Genomic DNA, 24,983 nt, shown 5'->3' with positions numbered 1-24,983 from the left:
TTTATAGTCGAACTAAATATTGACAAGGTCACACTGGTCTATCTGACTTCCATATTTAGCAATATAGCTCTATTTGTAAGTTACTACTATTGCATACAGCTGTGTCTTACTTCAACAATAACACACCTTTTTATATTTATTTATCTTGTGTATTAATACTTGCATATAAGTTACATTTGATAAGAATGATATTATTTTGTATAATTTTGGTGCATTACAACCTATGTTTTTGGTACTTTAGTTGTTGGGTCTTATGTTTACATTTTTGTTTACTTCCGGAAAATGAGGACACTACCAAATATGCTTTTGATTTTTGACACATACGATTAAAAAATGATCACTATTAAGTGTATGAACATTATTGGTAAGTGTTCCTCATCATTTAACTGTATCAAACACCTTAAGTGTTATACACTGTATACACTTATTTTCCTGTTTTTGTCACCAGTGAATTCGAAGTTATTATCCACTTACATTTTTCGCATCTTTTGTCAATGCTCCTTGTACGGTATGGTATTGAGCGGAACCCTGGTCCACATCGTTCAACTGATTTACGTAATATTAAAATAGTTCACAATAATGTATGTAGCTTACCACCTCATGTAGATTTGATTGAATGTGAACTAGGCACATATGATATTATTGCTCTTTCTGAGTCCCATCTTGATGATAGCATATCTAATGAGTCAATAGCCTTAGCTGGTTTTCAAAAGCCTATTAGATTAGATAGAACACGAGCAGGAGGGGGAGTCATAATTTATGTTAAAAATTATTTATACTATGAAAAACTACCTGAATTGGCAAAGCCAGGTTTGGAATTATTGTGGTTGAAAATCTCCACCCAACACTGTCATTTTTTACTTGGGTGTTTTTTACAGACCCCCAAATTCTCGTGTGAAACTATGGGATTATTTTTATGATTCTGTGTTGAAAGCTTTATACAAAAACTTGACAGTTTTTCTGACTGGTGATTTTTATGTAGATATGCTATCAAACAATCATATGCCATGTAGAAGTAGTAACAATTTGAGAAACATTTTGCAACGCTTGAATATGTACAATCTTGTCTTTGAAAAGACAAACTTCACTACTGATACAGGCACATGTATTGATTTATTCTTGACAAACAATAAGAGTTGTGTAAAGTCAGTTGATATATTCAATTGTCACCTTTTTGCAGTACTCATTCTCCTGTGTGTGCAGAGGTTAATGTTTTAAGTGAATAAAGACTATACATACAAACGTACAGTTAGAAAATATGAAAATAATAATGCTAATTATAAAGATTTTGTGAGTGACTTAAACATTATTGATTGGAATGAACATTTTCATTCATGTGATAATATAAATGACATGTATTCTCAATTTTTAAATATTTATTCAACTAATGTGAATAAATATATACCAACTAAAGTTGTTACTTTACGTTCAGCTGACAAACCGTTCATGAATTCCACTATCCGTAGGAAAATGAGACAAAGAAATAGAATTCTTACAAAGCTAAAAATACTAATAATTGCATTCATTGGCAAAAATTAGAGAATTACGTAATGAGGTGATTGATTTGATTAGACAATCAAAAGAGCAATATAAACAAAAACTTACAAAAGAAATTACTGACAAAAATATACCACCAGGAAAGTGGTGGAGGATTGTAAAATCTATTTCTAAATTATCAAAGTCTCGTGAACCTACACCTTTTCTGAAATCTGAAGGTCAAATATTTTTACATCCAGTAAATAAAGCTGAACTCTTAAACTCTCATTTTTCAAATATTACTAAAATTGATATTGAGCCTGAACTTCCAAATAATGTACCTTACCCACCATTTAAAATGGAAGAAATAAGTATTACAGAAGAATAAGTGTTTGATCAATAAAACAAAAACTAAATTGTAATAAACCTTCTGGTCCTGATGGTGTTTCACCTAGAATTTTGAAAGAAAATAAATCTGGTATTGTAGAACCACTTACTTTGTTATTTAATTTTTCACTGAAACTCAAAAGGGTTCCATGTGCATGGAAACTTTCCCATGTCACTCCTATTTATAAGGGAAAGGGAAGTTTTCATGATCCAGTTAATTACCGACATATTTCTCTTACAAGTATCATATTCAAAATTATGGAAAAAAAATTATTCGAGCATTTGTTTAATTACATGAAAGATCACAATTTATTATGTTAATTTCAATTTGGTTTTCAACCAGGTGATAGTACAGTAAATCAACTAGCAGAAATATATAATACTATTATTTCCAATCTTGATCAAGGAAAAGATATTCGCTTTATTTTTTTGTGATATTTCCAAAGCTTTTGACAAAGTTTGGCATGATGGTTTACTACATAAATTGAACGTTTTTGGTATCCATAGTAATTTAATCGATTGGATTGGAGATTACCTAGGTGACAGATGCCAGAAAGTTGTTTTGGGTGGGTTTTATTCATCTCAAAAAGGTACCAGTGCTCGGGGTACCCCAAGGCTCGGTACTGTTCCATTCCTTTTTTTAACTTATATTAATGACATTGTGAAAAATATGAGTAATCATATTAGATTATTTGCAGATGACACCTCTTTATATGCCATTATTGATGATGACTATGATACTGTTTCTATGTCTTTGGTTTGATCTTGGGAGGATTAAAACTTGGGCTGAAAACTGGGCTGTAACCTTTAATCCCTCCGAAACAGAAACCCTTTTATTTTCTAGAAAAGATATCAACCCCCTTTATACTTTGGCATTGGTGGGGACCAAATAAAAGAAGTAAAAAGTCACTATCACCTAGGTCTCAACTTTGAGAGTAAGGCTAATTGGAAATTACATATTAATGCAATTTATAAAAAAAAAAGCATGTTCTAGATTACATTTATTACGACAAGTAAGACATAGTTTGGGTCGAAATGTACTTATTACAATTTATACAGCATTTATTCGCCCTATTCTAGAATATGCAAACATTATATGGGATAATTGTGCCTTACAAGAAGCTAACTTATTAGAAAGTGTTCAAATTGAAGCTGCTCGTATTATTACTGGTCTCCGACGTACAACTTCTCTTAAAAAATAATACACTGAAATAGGTCTTGAAAAATTATCAGACAGAAGGAAGAAGCATAAACTTACTACATTTTATAAAATAAAAAATGGATTTTCTCCAAGTTATATGATAGATTTATTTTAAACCATTGTGGTGACGTCAGCCGATTCATTTACCGTGGATTCTTTTTCTATAATCTACGCTTCCTAAATCCGTCGCTGAAATGGACTCACCAGATTATATTCTATTGTTTCCTTTGTGTGTCTAATTTCATTAAGGTTGAATTGACTAATTTACTGATTTCTGTTCACAAATGGAATTATTTTAAAAACTTACCTTTAATTTTTGTAATTTCTGTATGCCTTCACTGGGAATCGAACCCGTCCATGAATTCTGTTAAATGTTACTGACTTCAACGTATCGATGAAACCTCTGGGCTACCAATTGGTTACGATTTATATGTTTATTTTATATATATAAATGAATAAATGATATACATCGGTTCAACATACAAACAGGGCTTGTACCTTTATATATTAATAATAGGCAAACGTACAATATAAGTTGGTATCCACGAGGATTCATGGTTAAGATTAATGAGGTAAAGTTTAGGTCTTGTCTGTTTAGGTTCGAATCCCTGAATTCTCTTTGTTGTCAATAATCTCTGGTTTTCCAGTTTTTGTTCTTGTCTTGTATGTTATTATGGATATTTTCTGTAATAAAAGCGAGTTTAGTCGTTTATAATCGGATAAATGTTGGCTATTCCACGTCCACTTGTTTTTCTGTCCATCTGATGAGTTAAGCCTGTTTCAACTGATATTTATAGTTCGTTCTTATGTTGTACTGTTATACCACTGTCCCAGGTTAGGGGGGTTGGGATCCCGCTAACATTTTTAACCCCGCCACATTCTGTATGTATGTGCCTGTCCGAAGTCAGGAGCATAGCTGTAATTCAGTGGGTTTTTTGTTAAATTTTTACATAAATAAGCTATTAGTTTTCTCGTTTGAATTGTTTTACATTGTCATTTCGGGGCCTTTTATAGCTGACTATGCGATATGGGCTTTGTTCATTGTTAAAGGCCGTACGGTGATCTATAGTTGTTAATTTCTGTGTTATTTTGGTCTCATAATAAGAGTTGTCTCATTGACAATCATACCACATCTTCTTTTTTTATATTCCACATGTTTGAAATAAAAATAAATACATTATTTTTGTCCATTATTGTTTTATAAATTAATATAATATGATTTCATCTGTTTTACTACATAATTTTACAAATGTTAATTCGCAAATTCCTATGCTAGAAAATCGTTATGTGCCTAGAATTAGGCTTCGTGTTAAAAAATTTCGGAAACACACTTATTATATGCACTATATGTATCTTTTTCCATTTTCAATTTTAATAAATAGGTGTAATACCACCATTGATTTTTCCCTATTAGTCTTTGTTAAATTGGTACTTTTAAAAAAAATGTACAGAATTTACCTTTATTTCAACCAAAGAAATACTTTGCATGAATAAAGTTTAATCCTTTCCAGTGCTACAGTGAAAATTTCACACTACATTTCATTGCATATAAGAAAGTAACCTGCACCGGAAGTAAACAATCACATTTTTACCAGGTTATTTACTGGTTACCTGCTTTGGCAACTATGTAACCTTAACTTTCCAAAATATTTTATAAGACCATCAAATAAAAAAAGAATGATGCTTTCAGACACCCAACATACATGTTTATGACTCAGAAAAATGTAAGTGCATTGAAATGCAGGGTTAATTTTCTACAACTGTCAAATTCAAGGGAATATTTTTTTAGACCTACTTTCGTATGCAACCGGATGTGGCGTATCATGATTTGGTGGTATTACACCTAAAGAACACCTAAATGTCAAATAAACTTAATGTAATTTTTTTCCCTCCAATTGCAAGTTATTTCAAGCATAACTGCCAAGTTTTGTCTCAGTCAGATCTATAGTTTCAGAGAAAATCACTATAATGTAAGGCCATATCCTACGGCAATTTCAGTCTTATTTCTTCAACAAATCCAAATTTCAGTGTATCATTATAAAATGCAGTGTTGACTAATATCTGATCAAAAACTCATGATCTATGCATTCAAACAATTAAATAGAATACAAAAGACAACTTTTAGATGATAAACAATTTTATTGCACCTTTTAGAGTTCATTTGAAGGTCTGTTTTGGTCTGTTTTGGTCCATTTTTCCTCCTTCCTTCCTTTTTCATCAAAACTTGATATCTTTTGTCTAAAAAATAAAACAAATGTGATTATTTCCCCACAAAAATGATATAAATGTAATGTTAAATCAATAATTAAAGTGTTTTAGCTGAAAGAACTGTCTCTATAAATGTTAACAGTCTACACGGAAGTTTCTAGAAGCCCTTATGTGTAACTCGAGTTTTTAGTCTGTTCGCCTAGTGTGACAAATAACGGTTCCCTTTCAGTCAACCATTTATTGTTACTGGTATCAAAGTCTTTTTATTTACTCATAACAGTATATTTCTAATAGATTTACACAAAGTGTCCACTTTCTTGTATTTTACATTAGAAAATGGGGAGAAAGAGTAATAAAAAATACCTCAAAATGTTTTTAAAAAGGGTTATGTCCCTTGGAATGCTGGTACAAAAAATAATTGGTAAGAATTATAAAGTTTAAGTATGTGAGACTGGATTCTGATGTGTATAAATCCAGGGCAAATAAGTGTTTAGATGATTTATTGTCTGTGCAAAATGTAGATGGCACAATGGCAAATTGTAAACTTTTGCGGCCAAAAAAACCACAAAAAAACATGATGATAGTTGATACTTACTTTAATGCTGAAGTGTCATCTGCAGACCAATTCACATATAAGATTTTTCAACAGAATGCTCTTCAGAACATGTGAACACTGAAATAAAAAATTCACATGTTGTATAAACAAAACTGTTAGGGTATTATTTAAAATTTAACACAGTAAACTAAATACAGCTTTGTCTGTCCACCCATTTGACTTAGAAAACACCCGTAAACCCCCATTTCAAGGCAATTTTACCTCAAACGTGCTTTCTGTGTCTCAATCCATTCCGAATAGTCCATGTTTACAATGTATGAACTGGTTTATTAATAACTTTTAAAAATGAAAGTACAATAAGGTCACGAGTGCACATGTAGTTTCCCTAAATAGGTGTAATACCACCATTGATTTTTCCCTATTAGTCTTTGTTAAATTGGTACTTTTAAAAAAAATGTACAGAATTTACCTTTATTTCAACCAAAGAAATACTTTGCATGAATAAAGTTTAATCCTTTCCAGTGCTACAGTGAAAATTTCACACTACATTTCATTGCATATAAGAAAGTAACCTGCACCGGAAGTAAACAATCACATTTTTACCAGGTTATTTACTGGTTACCTGCTTTGGCAACTATGTAACCTTAACTTTCCAAAATATTTTATAAGACCATCAAATAAAAAAAGAATGATGCTTTCAGACACCCAACATACATGTTTATGACTCAGAAAAATGTAAGTGCATTGAAATGCAGGGTTAATTTTCTACAACTGTCAAATTCAAGGGAATATTTTTTTAGACCTACTTTCGTATGCAACCGGATGTGGCGTATCATGATTTGGTGGTATTACACCTAGAAATGAGTCCGAATAGAACTTATTTTGTATAAACAGATAATATTCAGATGCCTGATAATATGAAGATCTTAAAGGGCAGACGTGTTGTGTAATAATGTATTTGTATTTTTAAACATTTATTTGTGATATTTAATTGTAATGGATCGTTTGACACGATAACATGCTCTATGGTTATTTGAACTCACTTACAATACCTTCTAATTAAGAATAGGCGTTAATTTTGACAAGACATTAACACAATAGTTTAAGTTATAGATACAATGGATAAACGTTGATTCATGAAAAACAAACCATTCGCCCTCCAGGCTCATGGTTTCTTTTTCAAGAATCAACGCTTATCCATTGTATCTATATCACAGAACCTTGTTTTCTCTCACCGAATGATTACAATCTTAGGAGAGATTCTCAGAATTATACCATCCCAAGGTGCAGAACAGTTTCATATTATAGAAGTTTCATACCATCTGTTGTTAAACTCTGGAATGAATAAGATACTAATGCTAAAAATGCTTTATCGATTAACCAGTTTAAATCTGTACTTGATAAAATATATAAACCAGAGATTCCTCCTAAATATTTATGTTCAGGTATAAGAAAATTTAATATTATTCATTGTCGATTACGAAACGATGCAAGCAATTTTAATTCTCATGATTTTTTGACAGAAGAACCTTTCTGTCCTAAATGTTTATTAAATGTGAAGGCAATCAACATTATTTTTTTGATTGTCCATCATACACTTTTTTACTTCGGTACTGGCATGCAAATACGGATTTTTTGTGTTATTAAAATTTACTGTTACAAAATTATAGAAATTTTTATAAATTAAGGAATGTATCTCCCTCATGCAAAGCTCTGATTCCTTTCACGGATTTGGCTATACTTTTTGGACCTTTTGGATTATAGCTCTTTATCTTTTATATAAGCTTTGGATTTCAAATATTTTGGCCACGAGCATCACTGAAGAGACATGTATTGTCGAAATGCGCATCTGGTGCAAGAAAATTGGTACCGTTAATTTTATTAACAGGATCACACTCTTTAATAAACTGTCTGCTTATGGAGTTGATATTGATTTAAAGTTGATACTATTTGATGATCAATCTACAAAATGTATGAGTATTGAAGACAATGTGCAGATAGTTAAGGCTGTTCATGAATATATAAAAAATTCAGAGAGATTTGTATAATGAAATGTATTTTATAGTACAAAACCAAATTAACTTTTACTTTGTATGTCTGTATTTTATATTATATTTAAGCTCCTAGACCCGAACCAGCTGAAAAATAAATAAAACTGAAACAAAAGTTGATAATGAAATGACAGTACATTGAAATTAATATTATTAAAGCTTATAAAAAGCTAATAAATGCACCTTTATTTCGATATCATTCATATATTCAATTTGTATATCATCAGTTTCTTAAACCTATTTTTTTTCTCTTCTTACTATTAACATTCTAAATTCTTTTTATATTATTATAATTCTTTAATGTATCAATATGGTTACTTCTCACTGTCGTTTTTCTTCAGGTGCAATAATTTAGTAAAGATAAGTACATGATATCAAACATGTTGTTTTATAAATCAGTTATCAAATTAATTATTTTATAAAGCTGACTGGAGACCATTTAATTTAATGTGAGACCTTTAAATCAATGCTGGAGCTTATCACCTAGAATAATAAAACTTTTTCATTATTTATTTTTTCTTATTTTTGTGAGTTTAACTATTTGAAACATCATTCCAGTCAGCTAAGAAGTATTTTTATGTTTGTGCATGTGTTTGAATGTAACATATTGTACCTTGTTCTGTGGAGAGGGCTTACATAGGCTATGTCTGTTGCCCAATCCAATAGACCACTTTCGAGTTCATCCGTCACCGGAAAAAACTCGTCAATTATACGCGCATTTATGACGTCATTTACCAGATAGAGGGGGTCGCCTGTATCCCTGCACTATTTACGTTCATCAAGCGTCTTCGTGATCGTCATTGTGTAGGATAAACTAGAAATAATGGTTGCTCTGTAGGTACTTAGTGACAATTCCCTAATGACAGCAATGCTGATTGTCAATTATGAGATTTCAATTTGCCGAATAATTCGTACAATATAGAATTATAGTTTTCCAACCACTCACTCAACATTGGAATGGAAATGACGACGCCCCTGAACGCACAAATGACGTTCACTAAAACCAGAGTTTTTGACGGAAATGCATCGAACTCGAAAGTTGTCTATTCAATTTATTTGAATAAAATATTGTTTAAACTAATAACATCCATCATTTTCTACAAAAGAAAACATGCTTTTTACCAAATCAGGAATATAAGAGTTGTTATCTATTTGTTCGATATTTTTTATCTTTTGATTTTACGATTTGTTTAGGGACTTTCCATATAGAATTGTCATCGGAGTTAAGAATTATTTTGTATTTTACCTTTTCTCAGTATATTGATAAGTTACACAACAGTATGCAGAACTGCTTACCAAATTGAATAAACAAGCAAACGATTAAATACCAATTAGTTCATATTGTAAATTCTTTTAAAGGGCACTTTGAACCATTAAGATTTCCTCAGCAAACAAATAATTTAACATTAATTTCAGTTTAAACTACTAGATACATTAATTGATTGCAACCAATAATTTAATCATGATTTTTCTTTCTCTCACCCTCTCTAATGCTCTACCAAAAATTCCGTAAGATGTATTATAATTTGAATTGGATTTTAAGTTAAGAATACAATGGAGGTGTTTCCAATGTGTAGGAATCACGTGATTCAAATAGAACGGAGTCATGTGCACCATCTACAAAGAAACATAGTTTATAGACATGTTCACATCACCTTTTTGTCGTCTAAACTTTATTTATATTTCTAAATAATGATGTGATGTGTCCGTCTGTGAAAAAAGCAACTGTGCATTTAGTATGGTGAAGGATTACCTCCTTTTTAGCCTTTTTGGAACAATCATTGTGTCAGGTAAGATTTATATTAAAAACGGATTATCACTTTCCGAAAAGGTTAGGAGGTGTTTGATTTGGATTTTTTTTTATATAAATTAAATAGCATACTGGGTTTAATTTACAAAATGTACCTTGTACCATGCATTTCATTTGTGTACAAATGTATGAAAATTGATCATGTACAAATGTAGTACACATAACAATTTCTTTTTGGTAATCGAATATGCATTTAATTCCGTTTAAGCATATACGCTTTAACATCATTTGAAAGTCGACAATCCTTATTTCGTATGTTAGTTTCCTAGCTAGTTCCTCTGTTGATATAGCTTATTTTTAAAAAGTCAAAAAAACAACTGCCATATCCAGTCTTTATTAATGCACTGATAATCTGAGTGTTCAAGTCTGAAAAATATATTTGCTTATCAATAATTAAATACAAAAAAGTCGAAAGTTAATCTCTGTCGAATTCTTCGTTAGATTTAACATCTTCAAATCTCCGCATAAGCAAAACAAAAGTTGCAAGCCCGTATATTTGTACTACAGTAGCCACATTCAGGTACAGAGTAACAACAACAACAGAAATGCCGTTGCAATTAAAGTTCCTTACCGACGTCCGCAGGATGTCACGCTAAAGTTCGTGGGTTTCTCAACAAATACACATGAAGTTCAGTGGTTGTCTTTGGTTTAAGTTTGTCATATTGCTTTTTGTTATTGGCTTTGTTACAAATTCCGTTTTCTTAATTGAAACGTTTTATATTTTGTCACTTGACCTCTTATACTTGACTATATGTAGGTGTTTTGTCTCATTGTTGAAGGCCGTACGGTTACTCATGATTGCTTACATCTAATTCCATGAACTTTGGTGGATATTTGTCTCTTGGCAATTATACAAAATCTTCTTTTTTTCATACTGAGTGCTATGACGTATCAACTGGTATTTGTAAATGCTATACGATTGAACAATAAGTTGTGCTGTTGTTTGTTTGTCTTTTTCATTTTCAGCCAAGGCGTTGTCAGTTTGTTTTAGATTTATGAGTTTGACTGTCCCTTTGGTATATTTCGTCCCTCTTTTATATATTTTATAGATCACATCTAAGTTTATAGCTTCCACGTGTCAGTCATTACAGCTGAACGGACGTGCTGGGCCAGCTCTCCTTTACCCGCTATCTTCGATGAGAGTTTACAGATAGATGATAAACGACTTACTACTTTAGATGACAGAATCCAATTCAACGCCAAACAGTAGACGTAGTAGTAGGCGTACCCGCGTTAACATGCACTTCAAAACCCACTGTATCATGGGGGAGTCTTATGCCGATTAATGTCCGAGGGCTGTATCCTAGGTGTTTAAATGATTGACCTTCATTTCACTGCCTCACGCCTTTGGTCCTGATAACGCTTCCTGTCATCTTTAGAACTACGTCCACGACTCATTTACCAGTACTCCATCGTCGAGGTTAGCGGGCTGCCAAGCTGACCAAACGGGCCCTGAAAGCAGCCGTTGTGAAGAAATAACATCAAAATAGTCAACATACCAAATCAAAACAACTCACAAAACCAAGATGGCGACCTCCAAAATGGCGACCACTACTCGTTCCTTACCGATGGCAAAAATTATTGAAACGCTCACCAAACGCCTTCGGACACCGAGCCGACCGTACGAGGGCTGAAAAGCCAGTCAATGTCGTGAAACACTTCCATATATATGGTTGATATCAACTTCTGTTTGATGGAAGAATAATATGTGGAATTATATGAGGACTGACATTGCAAGCCAAGCATTCCATCTCCTTTTAAACAAGCGCAAACTACAGGGCTTCTTGTAATAAGGGTGAATTGAAGTACAGATTGCTCTATTTCTACTTTCAAACGTTAGACACGATGTTCCTACATCACGACGTTACACTTAAAATGCCGCGTGGAAGAGGGTTTTTGACTTCGATTAATTGTTGAAAGTTTATTCGTTTTTTTCATATGTTGGTTGATTCTGATTCTGTTCGTTTTGTGGTGTCATTTTATCAAAAACCTCGAGTTGTGGAAATCGATTTAATAATGTTTATCCTTTCAGTTATTTCAGCAAAAAATTCTGTACTGTTGCAAATAATGTAGGAAGAAAAGATGGGACGGAAGTACATGTATACGGTTTTTCATATTTTTTTTATCATACGATGTTAAACTTTCAAGGTGCATATCATCTGTCATTGTAAAATTTCTATATCTTAATTCAACCCCAATAGAAATATATCTGACAATCTGATTTTATCTTTCAGAAATGCAAAATAAATTTAACTTTTATACATGTATATCTTAAAATATTTAAAACTTCCCAAACAGCACAGGTAAGTATGTACACAGTAATTTTTTAATTGATAGCGATGAAGGGGTTCAGTGAAAAAAATCTGACTCAAACAAAAAAACATTTGTATTCCTGATCATCTTCAGTTTGTTAGTTCTACATCAATTTCATGTCGTAATTCAGAGTCAGTTTAATGACATTTCTTGCATATATTTTTTTTGTTAGCTCACTTTTCAAGTTTTTATATGACAGCAAAATAAATTTGAGAATGGAAATGGGAAATACAAGCATGTCAAAAATTTGCTTTCGAGTAATGCTTAATCATGTCATAGTTGTTTTCAAGAAGACACATTTGGTTTCAAGACAATAACTTTAATATAAGTGAATGGATCTCCATGAAATTGTACTAGAAGGTTCAATACACAAAAGGAAGATTAGAATTGATTTTGGGGTTATAGTACAACATTTTTGGGGTTGTTTTTTATCAATTTTTGTGTTTTTCTTAATTTACCATATTTACATGAACTATACTCATCTAGTATATATGTAGATGCAACAAATACTGATTTGACAGGAGATGCACACAAAATGGATGTTTTAATTATTTTATTTGTTTTTTGTGCATTTTTCCTATGATGTGTACTTCTCCATAATGTCGACATGAGTATCATGATAAAGAAAATATATTTGGTAAGTATATTCACAATTGACATGCGCCAGTGCGAGGCAAAAGAATCTTCTTTCCCTTTAATTCCAAAAATTGCACATGATTTTTTCTCTCACAGAAAGACATGAGTTATTTGATAAATAAAACACTTGTCATTGTTTAAAACTTTCAGTAATAAAAATTAAGTTTAGCCTTTTTGAATGTTTCACTGATTGTGTGAATATTTTAACAGAAAATGTACAAAACACTAGTCTTGATGAAATTGCAGCAGCATTATCTGCAGAATTATTGATAACATTCCTCACTATATATGCACAAGGATATAACTAACATATTGTCCATGCTATTCTGATCTGAGTTCTTATTGATACATATACTGGCATGGCTGGTGCTGTTCCAAGTTGTCTTCTTTTTCTGTTTCTTTGGAAGTATTTGTTTAACCTGTTCTGTAACTATAAAAGGTAACAATTCTTATTTAGACGCAACACATGAATAGTGACCATAAAAGTACCACTTTCACATGAAAGAAGCTAGGAAAAAAATAAATGTACACACATTTTCAATATTTTTGTAGGAACTTAATACTATCAATATCATATGAAATTAAGGAGATATGTAGTTAGTGACTTCTGCTGAATAGAAATGTTTGGGTTCACTTGATACCTGTTTTCAAATAAGTCCATATTGAAGTTTGAAGGGTCCCAAATTAAAATATGTTTGATTTCAACTTGATTGATTGACTTGATATGACAAATTGACATAAACAAAATTTATATGCTAAATATACATTGTAAATCTGTGGTCATATCAGGCTGTGCATGGCAAAGCATTTTATTGCCTTTAGGTTTGTATATTTTTTATTTTTGTCATGAAAATAAATTTGTAGTAGTTCTGTTGTGAAGTTGCTAACATGAGAGTACCCAAATTGCACCTATATTGTCAGTTTGTTCACCAACTCTTTTTTATGAACCAGACAAAAGTTTCTTCTGTGCTTATTTTGTAGACTATCCTTGTTTACAATATAGTTACACCAATTTAATTTTGAGTCCATGCAGTCATAGACCTCCAAACAATCCATGATTCTGCAATGAGGTCAGTACCCAAATTCCATACCTCATTACATGTTATTTCAAATCCTTAACACTGGAATATAAACAAATGTTTTGTTTTAATTCTTCAAATATTTCGAACAATTAGACATTAGTCCATGCTTCAACTTTTATTTTTTGAAGAAAAGGATGCTAGTAACAAATTTAATTTTCTCATTTTAAAAAGATGATAATTAAATAACTGCACATGGTGAAAGAAAACCTGTAAGCTTTCCACAGCTTTATTTTGTTGAATTTTGGTTACTGAGTGCAGTTTTGGTACTGTGATGTTATATAACCATAAGTGTCACTGTGTGTATTGCTAAATAGGTTGAAATGTGAACCTGATATTGTGATAAAGTACTCTGTAGAGTGAAAATGTTTTTTGATCAGGTTTAAACTGATGCATAAAATATACAGGTGACTGTTGCAGCTTGAATTCTTTAGGATAAAGCCCACATACATGACATACTCCCAGGTAACATGCCCTGGTATTATCATGGGTTATCATATGAACTCCATTTTCCCATAAAATCCTTTTTTGTACAATATGGGAGCATACAATATATACAGTTTGTAATTAAATGTTCTAGCCAGACTCAAGTCTCCAAGTCTCCTTTTATGATTAAACTTAGAGAGAGAAGACAAAACAGTTTCCATCTCCTGGGACTGTATCTGATAAAGTGATCTATGTGATATAATCAGTGAAAAGATTTGTTGAGAGTTTGCCAAAGGAAGTCATGAAAATAAATGTGTAGCTGTGAAGTTGCTAACATGAGAGTACCCAAATAGCACCTATATTGTCAGTCTTTTAACCAACTTTTTTAATAACCAGACAGATTGTGAATTATTGGGGTGGGTAGGTGGGTGGATGGTAGGGGGGGGGGCGTAATTAAAGTTTTGAATTAGTCTGTGGGCTTTCATGATTTACCGTGGGGGGGGGGGGCGTCATTAAAGTTTTGAATTAGTCTGTGGGCTTACAAGAATTACCGTGATCACATTCAACAGTATAACCAACGTCATTATCACTGTTCTTTGATGTCGGGAATTATGTGGCAGGTGAACATAAGAAGTCATGGTCAACAAGTGCACCGGAGTTTACCCCAGATGCCGCATGGCCATTATAAAAAAATCCCGAAATGTATTGTTTGCAGAGGTTTTATCTGTGTTCCCATGGCTGGACGAAACTTTTACGCTAAATATGTTATCATTAATTATGATTTTGTGACTTTTAAATGAAGTACCTGTTATAAATAAGGAACTTTGATTTTTACCTCACTGATAATGGAAAATGAAGCAGACGAAACATGGCGTCCAAACTTCGGTAATTTTCGTGGTACAATAAAATTTAAATTAACTTCACAAGTACCCAAAATTTCTGAATTCTTGTTTTTGTAAACAAATACAAATTCATGTCGTATTGCACATAGAAATAATTCCTATCTGTCCCGTTTTTTCAAGTTCGCGTTGAAACGTTAAATTCGGCAGCCATTAAAAAAAGATAATCGTACGAGATTTAACGAGAGTGACGAAACTTTTCAGATGGGTCGTGTAGAGAGAGTTATCGTTCTTTATTCCAAAACGATGCTTCTACTGCTAAAGCTGGCATATAAAGATACCAATTATTTCTTATTATTGACCAGAGCATCGACCAAAGTCATGCTCTACAGTATATATATCGTCATCATCCACATAATTTTCGAAAAAGATCAAATAACAGAATGTTTAATATTCTGACAATTCTATGTCTTTTTCGGCTGCAAGAAGTATTCGTTTCAGGTAAGTTAACATCTCCTTGTTTAATTCGAACATCAATAAATGTATTTACAGTGTATATGGTAAACGTGAATAAGTTAGCATCAGATAATCAGAGTGACAGTCAAAAATATAGAGATCGCCATTCCAAACTACAAACAAGTATAAAGTTAATATGATTTAAATTTGTGTCACATACAATATTTTAATGTCCTATATGCTTCTTTTACTTTTACTGATTAAATATGGCACGTTGTGAACAAATCATAGATGAATTATGTGTCAGAATCGTGTTTACGTTACATGTTCATACCTGGTTGGATAATCCATCAAGCATTATTTTATTTTATCGGCCCTATGTTCATTCTCCATTTGTACCTTCTACTTTGGAGATCATTGACGGCTTGATATTCGAAAATATAAGGTAGTTATGTCGTGTATTAGTTCATCAGCATCATGTGCTGAGTCCATTCGTCTTAATTTATTAGTAACATGCATGCGACTTCATTCATACAACCGAACAATAGTTTTATTTTTTATCTTCTTTCACTTCATATTCTAAACCAAATATTAGAGACAAATTGCAGATACTAAGAATAATGGTGTGCTTTATTTTAAAATTTTGAATTCTACAACTCGAATATCAGTACAACCCTGAGGGCTTGCTTGGTATTCTTGCTAAAAAGGTTGGTTTAAAAAACTGCAACTATTCTATGTTTAAATCAACCAGTGTGTGTTATCATTGTCTGTTTAAGAGGTTTTCAGCAATAACCATTGTGGTAGCTGATAATATCAAACCAGGAAATCATCCATTTGTTTACTGTAAAATGGACAATTCAACGAACGCAATTAATTTTTGTCATTTTTTCGTTGTTAAAAACCATATTATTTATATACATACTAACATTTTATTTTAAATTTTCAATTAATCTATGAAATGCATGAAAGCGATGCATCATTTACCAGAGGAAAAAACTCATTCGACAGTTCAGACATTCGGAACATATCAGCTATCATATGTGGTACGGATATTGCATAACGGTCAACCAATTGGATTCGTGATAGCCTCCGTTAAATATCTGACAGGATTAATTCAACTTTACCGTTCGGCACTTTTAGTTTTACAGCTTTCTTGTTAACATCAACCCTTAATCTAGAAAGTCATTATAATACATATTAGCTGTGAAAATTTTATGAATTTGGGGATAGCGCTTCCTGAATGTTGCCAAAATCTACAATTTTCTTCATCTGAAAATGTCAGAATCAGAAATATGACAGTTATAATCCGTTTGTTTAATGTTTTTGAGCTTTTGATTTTTCCATTTGATGCGGGACTTTTAGTACTGAATTTTTTTTAGAGTTCGAGCTACTATATACAAATAGAAAGTTCACAATTGGAAAGCTAAAATCAGCCTGATAAGAAAATAATTGTTTTTAACCTACCATTATTGTTATTTTCCAGACGTAAGTCAAAATACGAAGTAGAATTACCTGTATCTGTTGTATCATGTGACTGAAGTTTGGTGGTATAGATTCGTTCAACAAAGTCAACAAATTGAGTTGAAGGTGTCATACCACCAATTAAAAATCCCTTTCTGTTCAACCAAATTTTGCAATTTTCACAGCTTTCTAAATATTTTACCTTAAGTTTAACTTCCTAGAAACCAGGTATATCCTGAATTGTACATGTATCAGCTTTCTACATGCCAATTTTAAACAGATGTTTAAAATCATATAAAAAAGAAAAGGTCTTCCGAATAGAGGTACTACTAAAAATAACCCCTTGTTTTTTGGAAATCTTAAACTAGTATACTATGGAGTGCATTAATCCTCAATTTTGAATGCAAACTCATAAACAAGTAAATTTTAGCTAAAATGGTCTTGATATATTTCTCTTTCACCAAAAGTTTCATTTCTGCAAATTTGTTGGTTAGTTTAAATAAACAAGGACATCAAATGCACTATTTTGTGTCAGAGTAGGGCTACTTTTACATACGTTCTAAATTAGAGAGAGTAATTGGTGGTCTGACACCTTCTAGTGATGGAACATCATCTATAAAGCGGAAAGTAAAGTTAAAGGACATTGCTATCTTCTAAAACAGTTTCCTTATAAGAATAAAGGAATTAGTCCTGAAGAAGAGGTACATAGCTGGTTCACACGGTAATGCAGCGATAGTTTGTTGAAATATTGGTCCTCCAAACGTAGCAAATATGTTGTAAATCCAGATATCAAGCATCTTGATAATGCCAGTTTTTAGAAAGAAAAACAAAATTATTAGAATTAGTGTGATTTTTTTTAAGAAAAAGGATTTCTAAAAGAACATCTATAATTGGTTTTTTCAAATTAGTCCTTTCCGAACCCATAGTATAAAACAATCGAATGCACTCCAAGGGGATCGTCGAATAAACCAAAAAATAAAAAATAATTTGATAATCATTAGAGAAACAGATTTTTATATGGTTAATCGTGGATTATCGGATTTATCAAGTGTTGACTGATAAATTGTAAAGTGTAAAGACTCGGACTTTGCAATTGATAATTCAACTATCGTGATTGGGTTTATCCGACAATCCACTGGTACTAATGTAGAAATCTATATATTTCCATGACAATAACATTCTGGTGGATAGTCGTCTCATTCATACTACATCTTTTTATTTGGATATTAACAAAATAATTTGTGTAATTACCTTTAATATAATGTTCGAAGAAATTAAAAAAACAAAGCAAATCAAGAGGTACATTGAGATGGTTCTAACTTCTAGCAAATATTCTTTGTTGGTTTTTGTCAAACATTTTTTTGTAGACTTTACCGAGGGTATCATGAGTGATCATTTACTTATAACTATTACTAATATAATCCTAATATTTGTTTTCCTTTAATTAGGACAATTCACTTGTTCGGATCCAGACTGGTCATTATTTGGAGCAAACTGTTATAAAATAGAAAGCAAATTCAACTACGCAGACGCAACGCAAAAGTGTCATGATTTTGGTGGATACGTTATCATGCCAAAGACAGAAGTAGAAATGAACTATTTTAAAAACCTTCGGTAAGTTCATTACTGTTTATTCGTGATTTGTTTAAAAAGTAAAAATATAATGTAACTCTATACTACGGAATAGTTATTTGTTTAATTTATTTTCTGTTTTGTTGTTACCTATTAACTGTTAACAAAGAGATTAAGACTCTCGGGTTATGTGTATAGTATGATACCTTATGTCGTTTTGATTATGTACAGAAGGAAATAAAATATGGGAGGGTGACAATCTAAATCAAAACTACAATGTAGTTTACATACAAATTCGAATATCAAAGTCTAAATAGAAACATCGTTTCTATACCTATTAATGTTTGAGGTAGTTACAAAGAGATCATATGTATATATTTCATTTGTATAATTTAGTAGATGTATATCGCAAATTATGAATCAATTGTGAGAATTTATGATCTTGATATCTGATTTAATCTAGGCTACATGTTGAACACATGAACTTCAATTGTTTCCTTTTATAAATTGTGCCTTGGATGGAGAGTTGTATTATTGGCACTCATACCACATCTTCCTATATCTATATATTGATAAAAAAATAAATCACAGAACAATTCCTACATGTCCCTTCTTACAAATAAGCTGACGGAATCACTTAACGGTAATGAGGACAGCCATTTGTTTGATATGTGATTGCCTGTCGTTCTAGTTTGTAAGTTACCAAACATAGTATTTCACTTTGATGCCATTTGTCAGAATTCTAGTTATATGTTTATTAAATCAAATCTACCAAACAATATGTACACATATCTTATTAAAATCATTTGTCATCAATTAATCCTCATTAATTTCAGGAATGCTATAGCAGAGGAGGTATGGATTGGATTAAAGGAAATTAATTCGAATGGTATTTGGATTTGGGCGGACGGTTTTGCATCAGACCAAGGCATTGGTAGGTACCATTACATTTCTTCGAAATGATAACAATTCAATGGGATATGATAAACAGTAAGTGATTTTCGAAATCAATGTGATCAAAAATTCAATTCAAAAGAAGACATAACACTTTTACGCGACATCTATATTGTCATGTGCATGTCTTAAATTCACAATCGCCAACTAAAACGTTAAGAGAATTATCAATTTCCAAACAAACGCCTAGTAACTAGTTGAGCTTAATTTGTTAAAACATTTTTAATCCCGTTTTTTTAATAAAAAATAACACTGAACGGCACAATGTGTTTGTAATAGAAACACTTGGTATATGATTAAACAAAAAAGATAGTCTTTAACTCTTTCCCGAATAAGACATTTTGTGCACACAGAATAAGAAATGTGTTTGTGTTTAGTGATAGATGCAGATGACTTCGCGGATTGTGCAAGACTAAAAGATGATGGCAACGTTTGGGACATACACTGTTCTAACATCTTCATGACTATATGCCAACGAGATGCAAATCTGGGTAAGCAGTACATCAGCTAGTAAGAAATACATAAAAAACATGAAAAGAAATAACAGAATGGTTGTTGAATCTTAATTCTTAGTTGTTATTTCTTTCTTTTTAAGTCCCTGTATGACGTGAGTCTCAGAAGAAGAAAAGACAAATTCGTCAAAAAAGGGGCACAGATAGTTTCCATTGGAATATCGATAGTATGTTTAAAAAAACAGCATTCAAACGTAGATTAATTAGTTGCACCTGTCCTACAGTCAGAAATCTGATGTTCAGTAGTTATCATTTGTTGATGTGGTTCATAAGTGTTTCTCGTTCTTTTTTTTATATAGATTAGAAAGTTGGTTTTCCCGTTTGAATGGTTTAACACTAGTAATTCTTTGGGGCCCTTTATAGCCTTCTGTTCGGTGTGAGCCAAGGCTCCGTGTTGTAGACCGTACGTTGACCTATTAAAATTGTGACTTGGATATAGAGTTGTCTCATTGGTACCCATACCACATCTTCAAATATCTAGTAACAAATTTGTTTTGAATAAAGAAATCTAACAATTTGATATTGTCAGTTTCACAGAATTTTGTGTTTGAATCATAGTGTTAGTTTACAAAGTAGATATAATTAATCGCTAATATTCGTACCTAGCACTCTAAATGATCTCTGCATTGGTTTAGTATCCAAATCTACTTCTAGTCACTTCTAAAATAGGTAGTTCACAATTAATTTAAAGCCCGGCTTTGATTGCTGATACACTTGATGTTGATAATTTAGAAAGATATTTCGTAGAACATATGGAAGATCTAGAAATATAGCATAGTTTGTAAGAACACGTATGTAGTCTAGGTATCCAATACAGTGGTGGAATATCCAGTATTTCGTCTTTGGTTGCAGTTCCAAAGGAACATAGAAGAACTAAGAGTATTGAGGATGTCCTCGGCAGTAAGTGTTTTGGGGTAGATATTTAGTTTCTAAATTGTTTATACGTAATTCATTTATCGAGCAGTGTATGTAATGTGACTTACATACAAAAACGATGGTTTTAACTCAGGGTACAATAACATATTTTGGGAGGTAGGAAGAACAAGTAACATTTGGGTGTTGAAAGATTGATGAAGCATGATTATCAATAGACCCAATGAGTTTAGAGACCACTTGTTATCAATTGTGCAAGTTGCAAAAACCTACTCACGGCATTTAGATAAGTCTACAGTTTGGAAAAATGTTAAATGTGAAAAACTTTGTAGTTTACCCTTTTCATTGAAGCTTTTGTCATTTGTGTTGCAATTGATTACACATCTTCGTAATGTATGATTGATTGTTTCATGTCGCTTGCTTGTTATTATAATGTTATGCTCTTTTGGGAATCTTGCGATTTACATGTACATGTATACTCATCAATCTTTTGGAATTGATATTTGTATTCTAACAGATATGGCTAGTACTAGCAATTCATAAATGGATATGGATTTTTTTTTAGCATTTTTACATATCAGAGCATCTCGAACTGTACGGAACATATTCGTACGAGTGTCAGGTAAATGCCATCCAACTTATACTTATAAACGTCAATATAGCCTAAATATTGAGAATCTACAAAACACGTTAGTCTTCAATTAAACATATCTAAAATTTCAACTTACAGGAGGATCGATCTTTCATGGATTTCAACTGTACCTATTGATAAACATCTACATTATAAAATGTGCCAATGCCTTAGCCTTTCGTTTGCATTTCTGGTTTTAATTAAAAGCGTTTACTTTCTAATATATATACATTCAACTATTTTACACGTACATTTCTTCGGATTTTAAAAGTAATGAATTCCAAGTAATTTTTGTTAATACTTTCAAATGTAGTCTGCCATTTCAAAGGTACATACCAAAACTTAAAGTGCTCTTTCACAATTTACAGAAGCATCAACTAAAGTGTCGACTACAAAAGAGCCAGTATCATCAACAGACAGTGAGACTAAATTCGTACCAGAAAATTTATCAACAGCGTTAAAAGTATCCTCCCATGTATCTCCAGTCTACAGCAAAACTACGGCACAACATGTATCAACAGCGTTAAAAGTATCCTCCCAGGTATCTCCAGTCTACAGCAAAACTACGGCACAACATGTATGAACAACAGCGTTAAAAGTATCCACCCATTTGTCGTCAGTCGTCAGCAACATTTCCACAAAAAATCCTCAAACGCCTACTCCAACGACTAAATATACAGATACTGCAACATCCCAGACATTATACACACAGAGTAATAGAATAACACCAACCACCATCTCTTCGCCTATGGGAAAATCTAATTGTTCGAAGTCCAGTACAAACTCTTGTCGCTGTCAGAAAAGAACAATGGCTAATATTTCTGAAGACCAAGAAATGCAAACTTTGAAAGTTACAGATTATATCTGGCTAAATAAATGTGCCTTGCAACCATTAATAGATTCTGGCATGGTTGATGTAGCAAATTGTCCGTATGAGTGTTCATCAAAAGGTAGCTTAACATCTCAAGAAGATATGTTTGCATGTGTAAGGCGACCATAATTTTTGAATAAATGTATGATCCCCGATTTGTACACAGTGTAAGGCAACCCTTTCTTATATCAAGAGTGGTTAATAAAGCAATCCTTGAGAAGATTATTTAGAGTAAGCCGTTTTTTTTTTCTAAATACCAAATATTTTGGTCATATGTCTAGAATATGACGAATACTTCTGTTCAATAATACAGAGTAAAAAAAATGAAGTATACATTTGTATAGATAATCTTTCACAGTACACCCAATGGTAGTTTGACTAAGTTAGAATAAAAAAAAACACTTTTAAACGTATACCTGAGTAGATATAAAAACAATTACCTTATGCCGAACAGTCGTTTTTCATTAATTATTAATGCTGGTAATTTTGAACCAAATTTTAAACGTAAATGACCAATAAAAGAATCATCATGCAATGTATTGATCTTTAGAATTACATCCCAGCTCCTTTGTTCTAACAGGGGTGATCTGAGCCGGATCACCCCAACCAGATCACCCCAGTTTAAGTTTCTTTGTTATGCATGCTTTCCTTTGTTCTGTAACATTTTGGCGGGAATGTCAAATCAGTATAAAACTTATAATTAATTATATGGAGAAGACTATCTATCAAAATTCACGTAGAAAAAATCCAGTGTACGTGCTGGGATTCGAACTCAAGATCTTAAGCATATAAAGCCACGACACATACCACTTCACCAGGACGACTGGATACGAACTATCAGAAATTTAACATACTTAAAGGAAGCAAGATATTTTTATAACTGGGGCGAGTTGGATGACTTTTATTCAGTGGGGTTTAAATCCCTTTCGTTAAATAAATGAGTTGTCAGACTGATTGTGCAATTTGATTTTACACTTTTTTAAAGTTGGGCGAGTCGGTTACAAGAGTGGGGCGATTTTTTCATAAAGTGGCGATATAGTGTGGGCCGATTGGACAGTGGGGCGAGTTGACATTGTTTGATATCAACTCATCGTGTTAGGGGGTCATAAAGAGTATACATCATATAGTAATATATAAAGTATATTATAATGGTTGTGTGGCGTTCTAATCTAGATTTTATGAATTGTAAATGGTTTTTCGTCTAATCTAAAACAGCTGGGATGTAAAATAGTTATCCCATTTGGACTTGGTGTGTCAGTGTAAGATCACCCTCTGGCCTCCGACCATCGGGATGATCTTACACTGACACACCGCGTCCTTATGGGATAACTATTAAATGAACGATGATAATTTTCAATTTTGCAAATAAGACCATTTCAAAATAGGTTATTGCATTTCTAAACTGTTTTTATCTGAGAGTAAACACAATAGCAAGAGTTCACAATATTTGTTACCTTATCTTCTACGGTGTTCTGTCATGTGGTTGGCATTTATTTAGACAATAAGTCCTTGTCTGGTTTTATATGCTGGGCAATATTTATCTTAAGTAATGAACCATATGGTTGATGATCAAGACGAAGAATTGAAATTGGTATTAAAGGCAATTCTGAATCATAATTTAATATATGTATTATACTGTTATTGATTATAATTCTACTTGCTATGTCAAAAAACAATCAGAACAATAGCAAAGTGTATTTCCTTATCAAATATAATATCATGACTGCTTTAAGAATTTATAATAAATTATTTAGTCAAATTTGTTTTCGTTATTTAACACATTTCCAAAGGTCAAATTATAATCTCCTTACGTCGTAACTACAATCCCCTTCCCTTTCATAAATGTGACCTACCGAATTAGACTAATTATCGGATTTGTAATCACATAAGCAACACGACGTGTGCCACATGTGGAGCAGGATCTGCTTACCCTTCCGGAGCACCTGAGATCATCCCTAGTTTTTGGTGGGGTTCGTGTTGTTTATTCTATAGTTTTCTATGTTGTGTCATGTGTACTATTGTTTTTCTGTTTGTCTTTTTCATTTTTAGCCATGGCGTTGTCAGTTTGTTTTAGATTTATGAGTTTGACTGTCCCTTTGGTATCTTTCGTCCCTCTTTTGTACCTTAATACAATGTATAATACTTCAACAATTTCAAGGATTATATACAATACAAAATCTCAAACAACAATTATAATGATCCAATACTGGTACAATATTGAAACACACTTTAAACCAGTAGTGTGCCTCGGATGGGTAAAGATACTATATTATTTATTAATTTGACCCTTACGAGTTTGTCCGCAAAAGATTACAATGCCAGGTATGGCAGTTGTTTTTGTTTTTACAGTGTAGGGTTGTAGTCTGACTTTTTATATTGCCAGTTTTATTGACATCTTACTCTTTTTGAAAACAATGAATGTTGGTGTATAATTAAGCATGAACATTTCATGGGACGGATAATTGCTGATATCCAAACATTTTACTTTTTGATTATCGAGGCAATACTGAAAAAGCCTTAACTAAATTGATTAGTTGACTGTTAGTAGCTTAACATCCATCGGCAAATATTCCAGGCACCTTCATGCGGGCATAAAATGAACATTGAATACAATTGATAGGTCTTGCGGCCGTCATTGGTAAAGTCTAGTAATTTCAGCTGTCATGAGAAA

General features: G+C 32.2%; 1 protein-coding gene and 1 long non-coding RNA gene across 2 annotated transcripts; one reads left to right on the top strand and one right to left on the bottom strand.

The window, feature by feature from the left end:
• Positions 1 to 286: 286 nt before the first annotated feature.
• LOC139485063 (snaclec echicetin subunit beta-like) lies at positions 287 to 24,071 on the top strand. The gene is made up of 5 exons (XM_071269180.1): positions 287 to 364; positions 18,348 to 18,513; positions 19,308 to 19,405; positions 19,803 to 19,916; positions 21,810 to 24,071. The coding sequence occupies exons 1-5, from the start codon at positions 334 to 336 to the stop codon at positions 22,022 to 22,024; spliced, it is 624 nt and encodes a 207-aa protein (XP_071125281.1). The 5' UTR covers positions 287 to 333; the 3' UTR covers positions 22,025 to 24,071.
• LOC139485062 (uncharacterized) lies at positions 5,184 to 6,681 on the bottom strand. The gene is made up of 3 exons (XR_011655244.1): positions 6,298 to 6,681; positions 5,868 to 5,945; positions 5,184 to 5,302 (listed from the first exon to the last, which is right to left on the bottom strand). It is a non-coding gene; the product is annotated as an uncharacterized lncRNA (long non-coding RNA).
• Positions 24,072 to 24,983: the final 912 nt, after the last annotated feature.

Source organism: Mytilus edulis, chromosome 8 (genome assembly GCF_963676685.1).
Source record: "Mytilus edulis chromosome 8, xbMytEdul2.2, whole genome shotgun sequence".
Taxonomy (NCBI): domain Eukaryota; kingdom Metazoa; phylum Mollusca; class Bivalvia; order Mytilida; family Mytilidae; genus Mytilus; species Mytilus edulis.
Note: the sequence above shows the minus strand (reverse complement) of the source record. Positions and strands in the feature narration are given on the sequence as shown.

Excerpts from the sequence above, each read along its gene's own strand:
- LOC139485063 (XM_071269180.1), top strand. The coding sequence starts at position 334 with ATGATCACTATTAAGTGTATGAACATTATTG. Across the intron at positions 19,406-19,802 it reads TGCATCAGACCAAGGCATTG|TGATAGATGCAGATGACTTC; the intron begins GTAGGTACCATT and ends GTTTGTGTTTAG. Across the intron at positions 19,917-21,809 it reads CCAACGAGATGCAAATCTGG|AAGCATCAACTAAAGTGTCG; the intron begins GTAAGCAGTACA and ends CACAATTTACAG.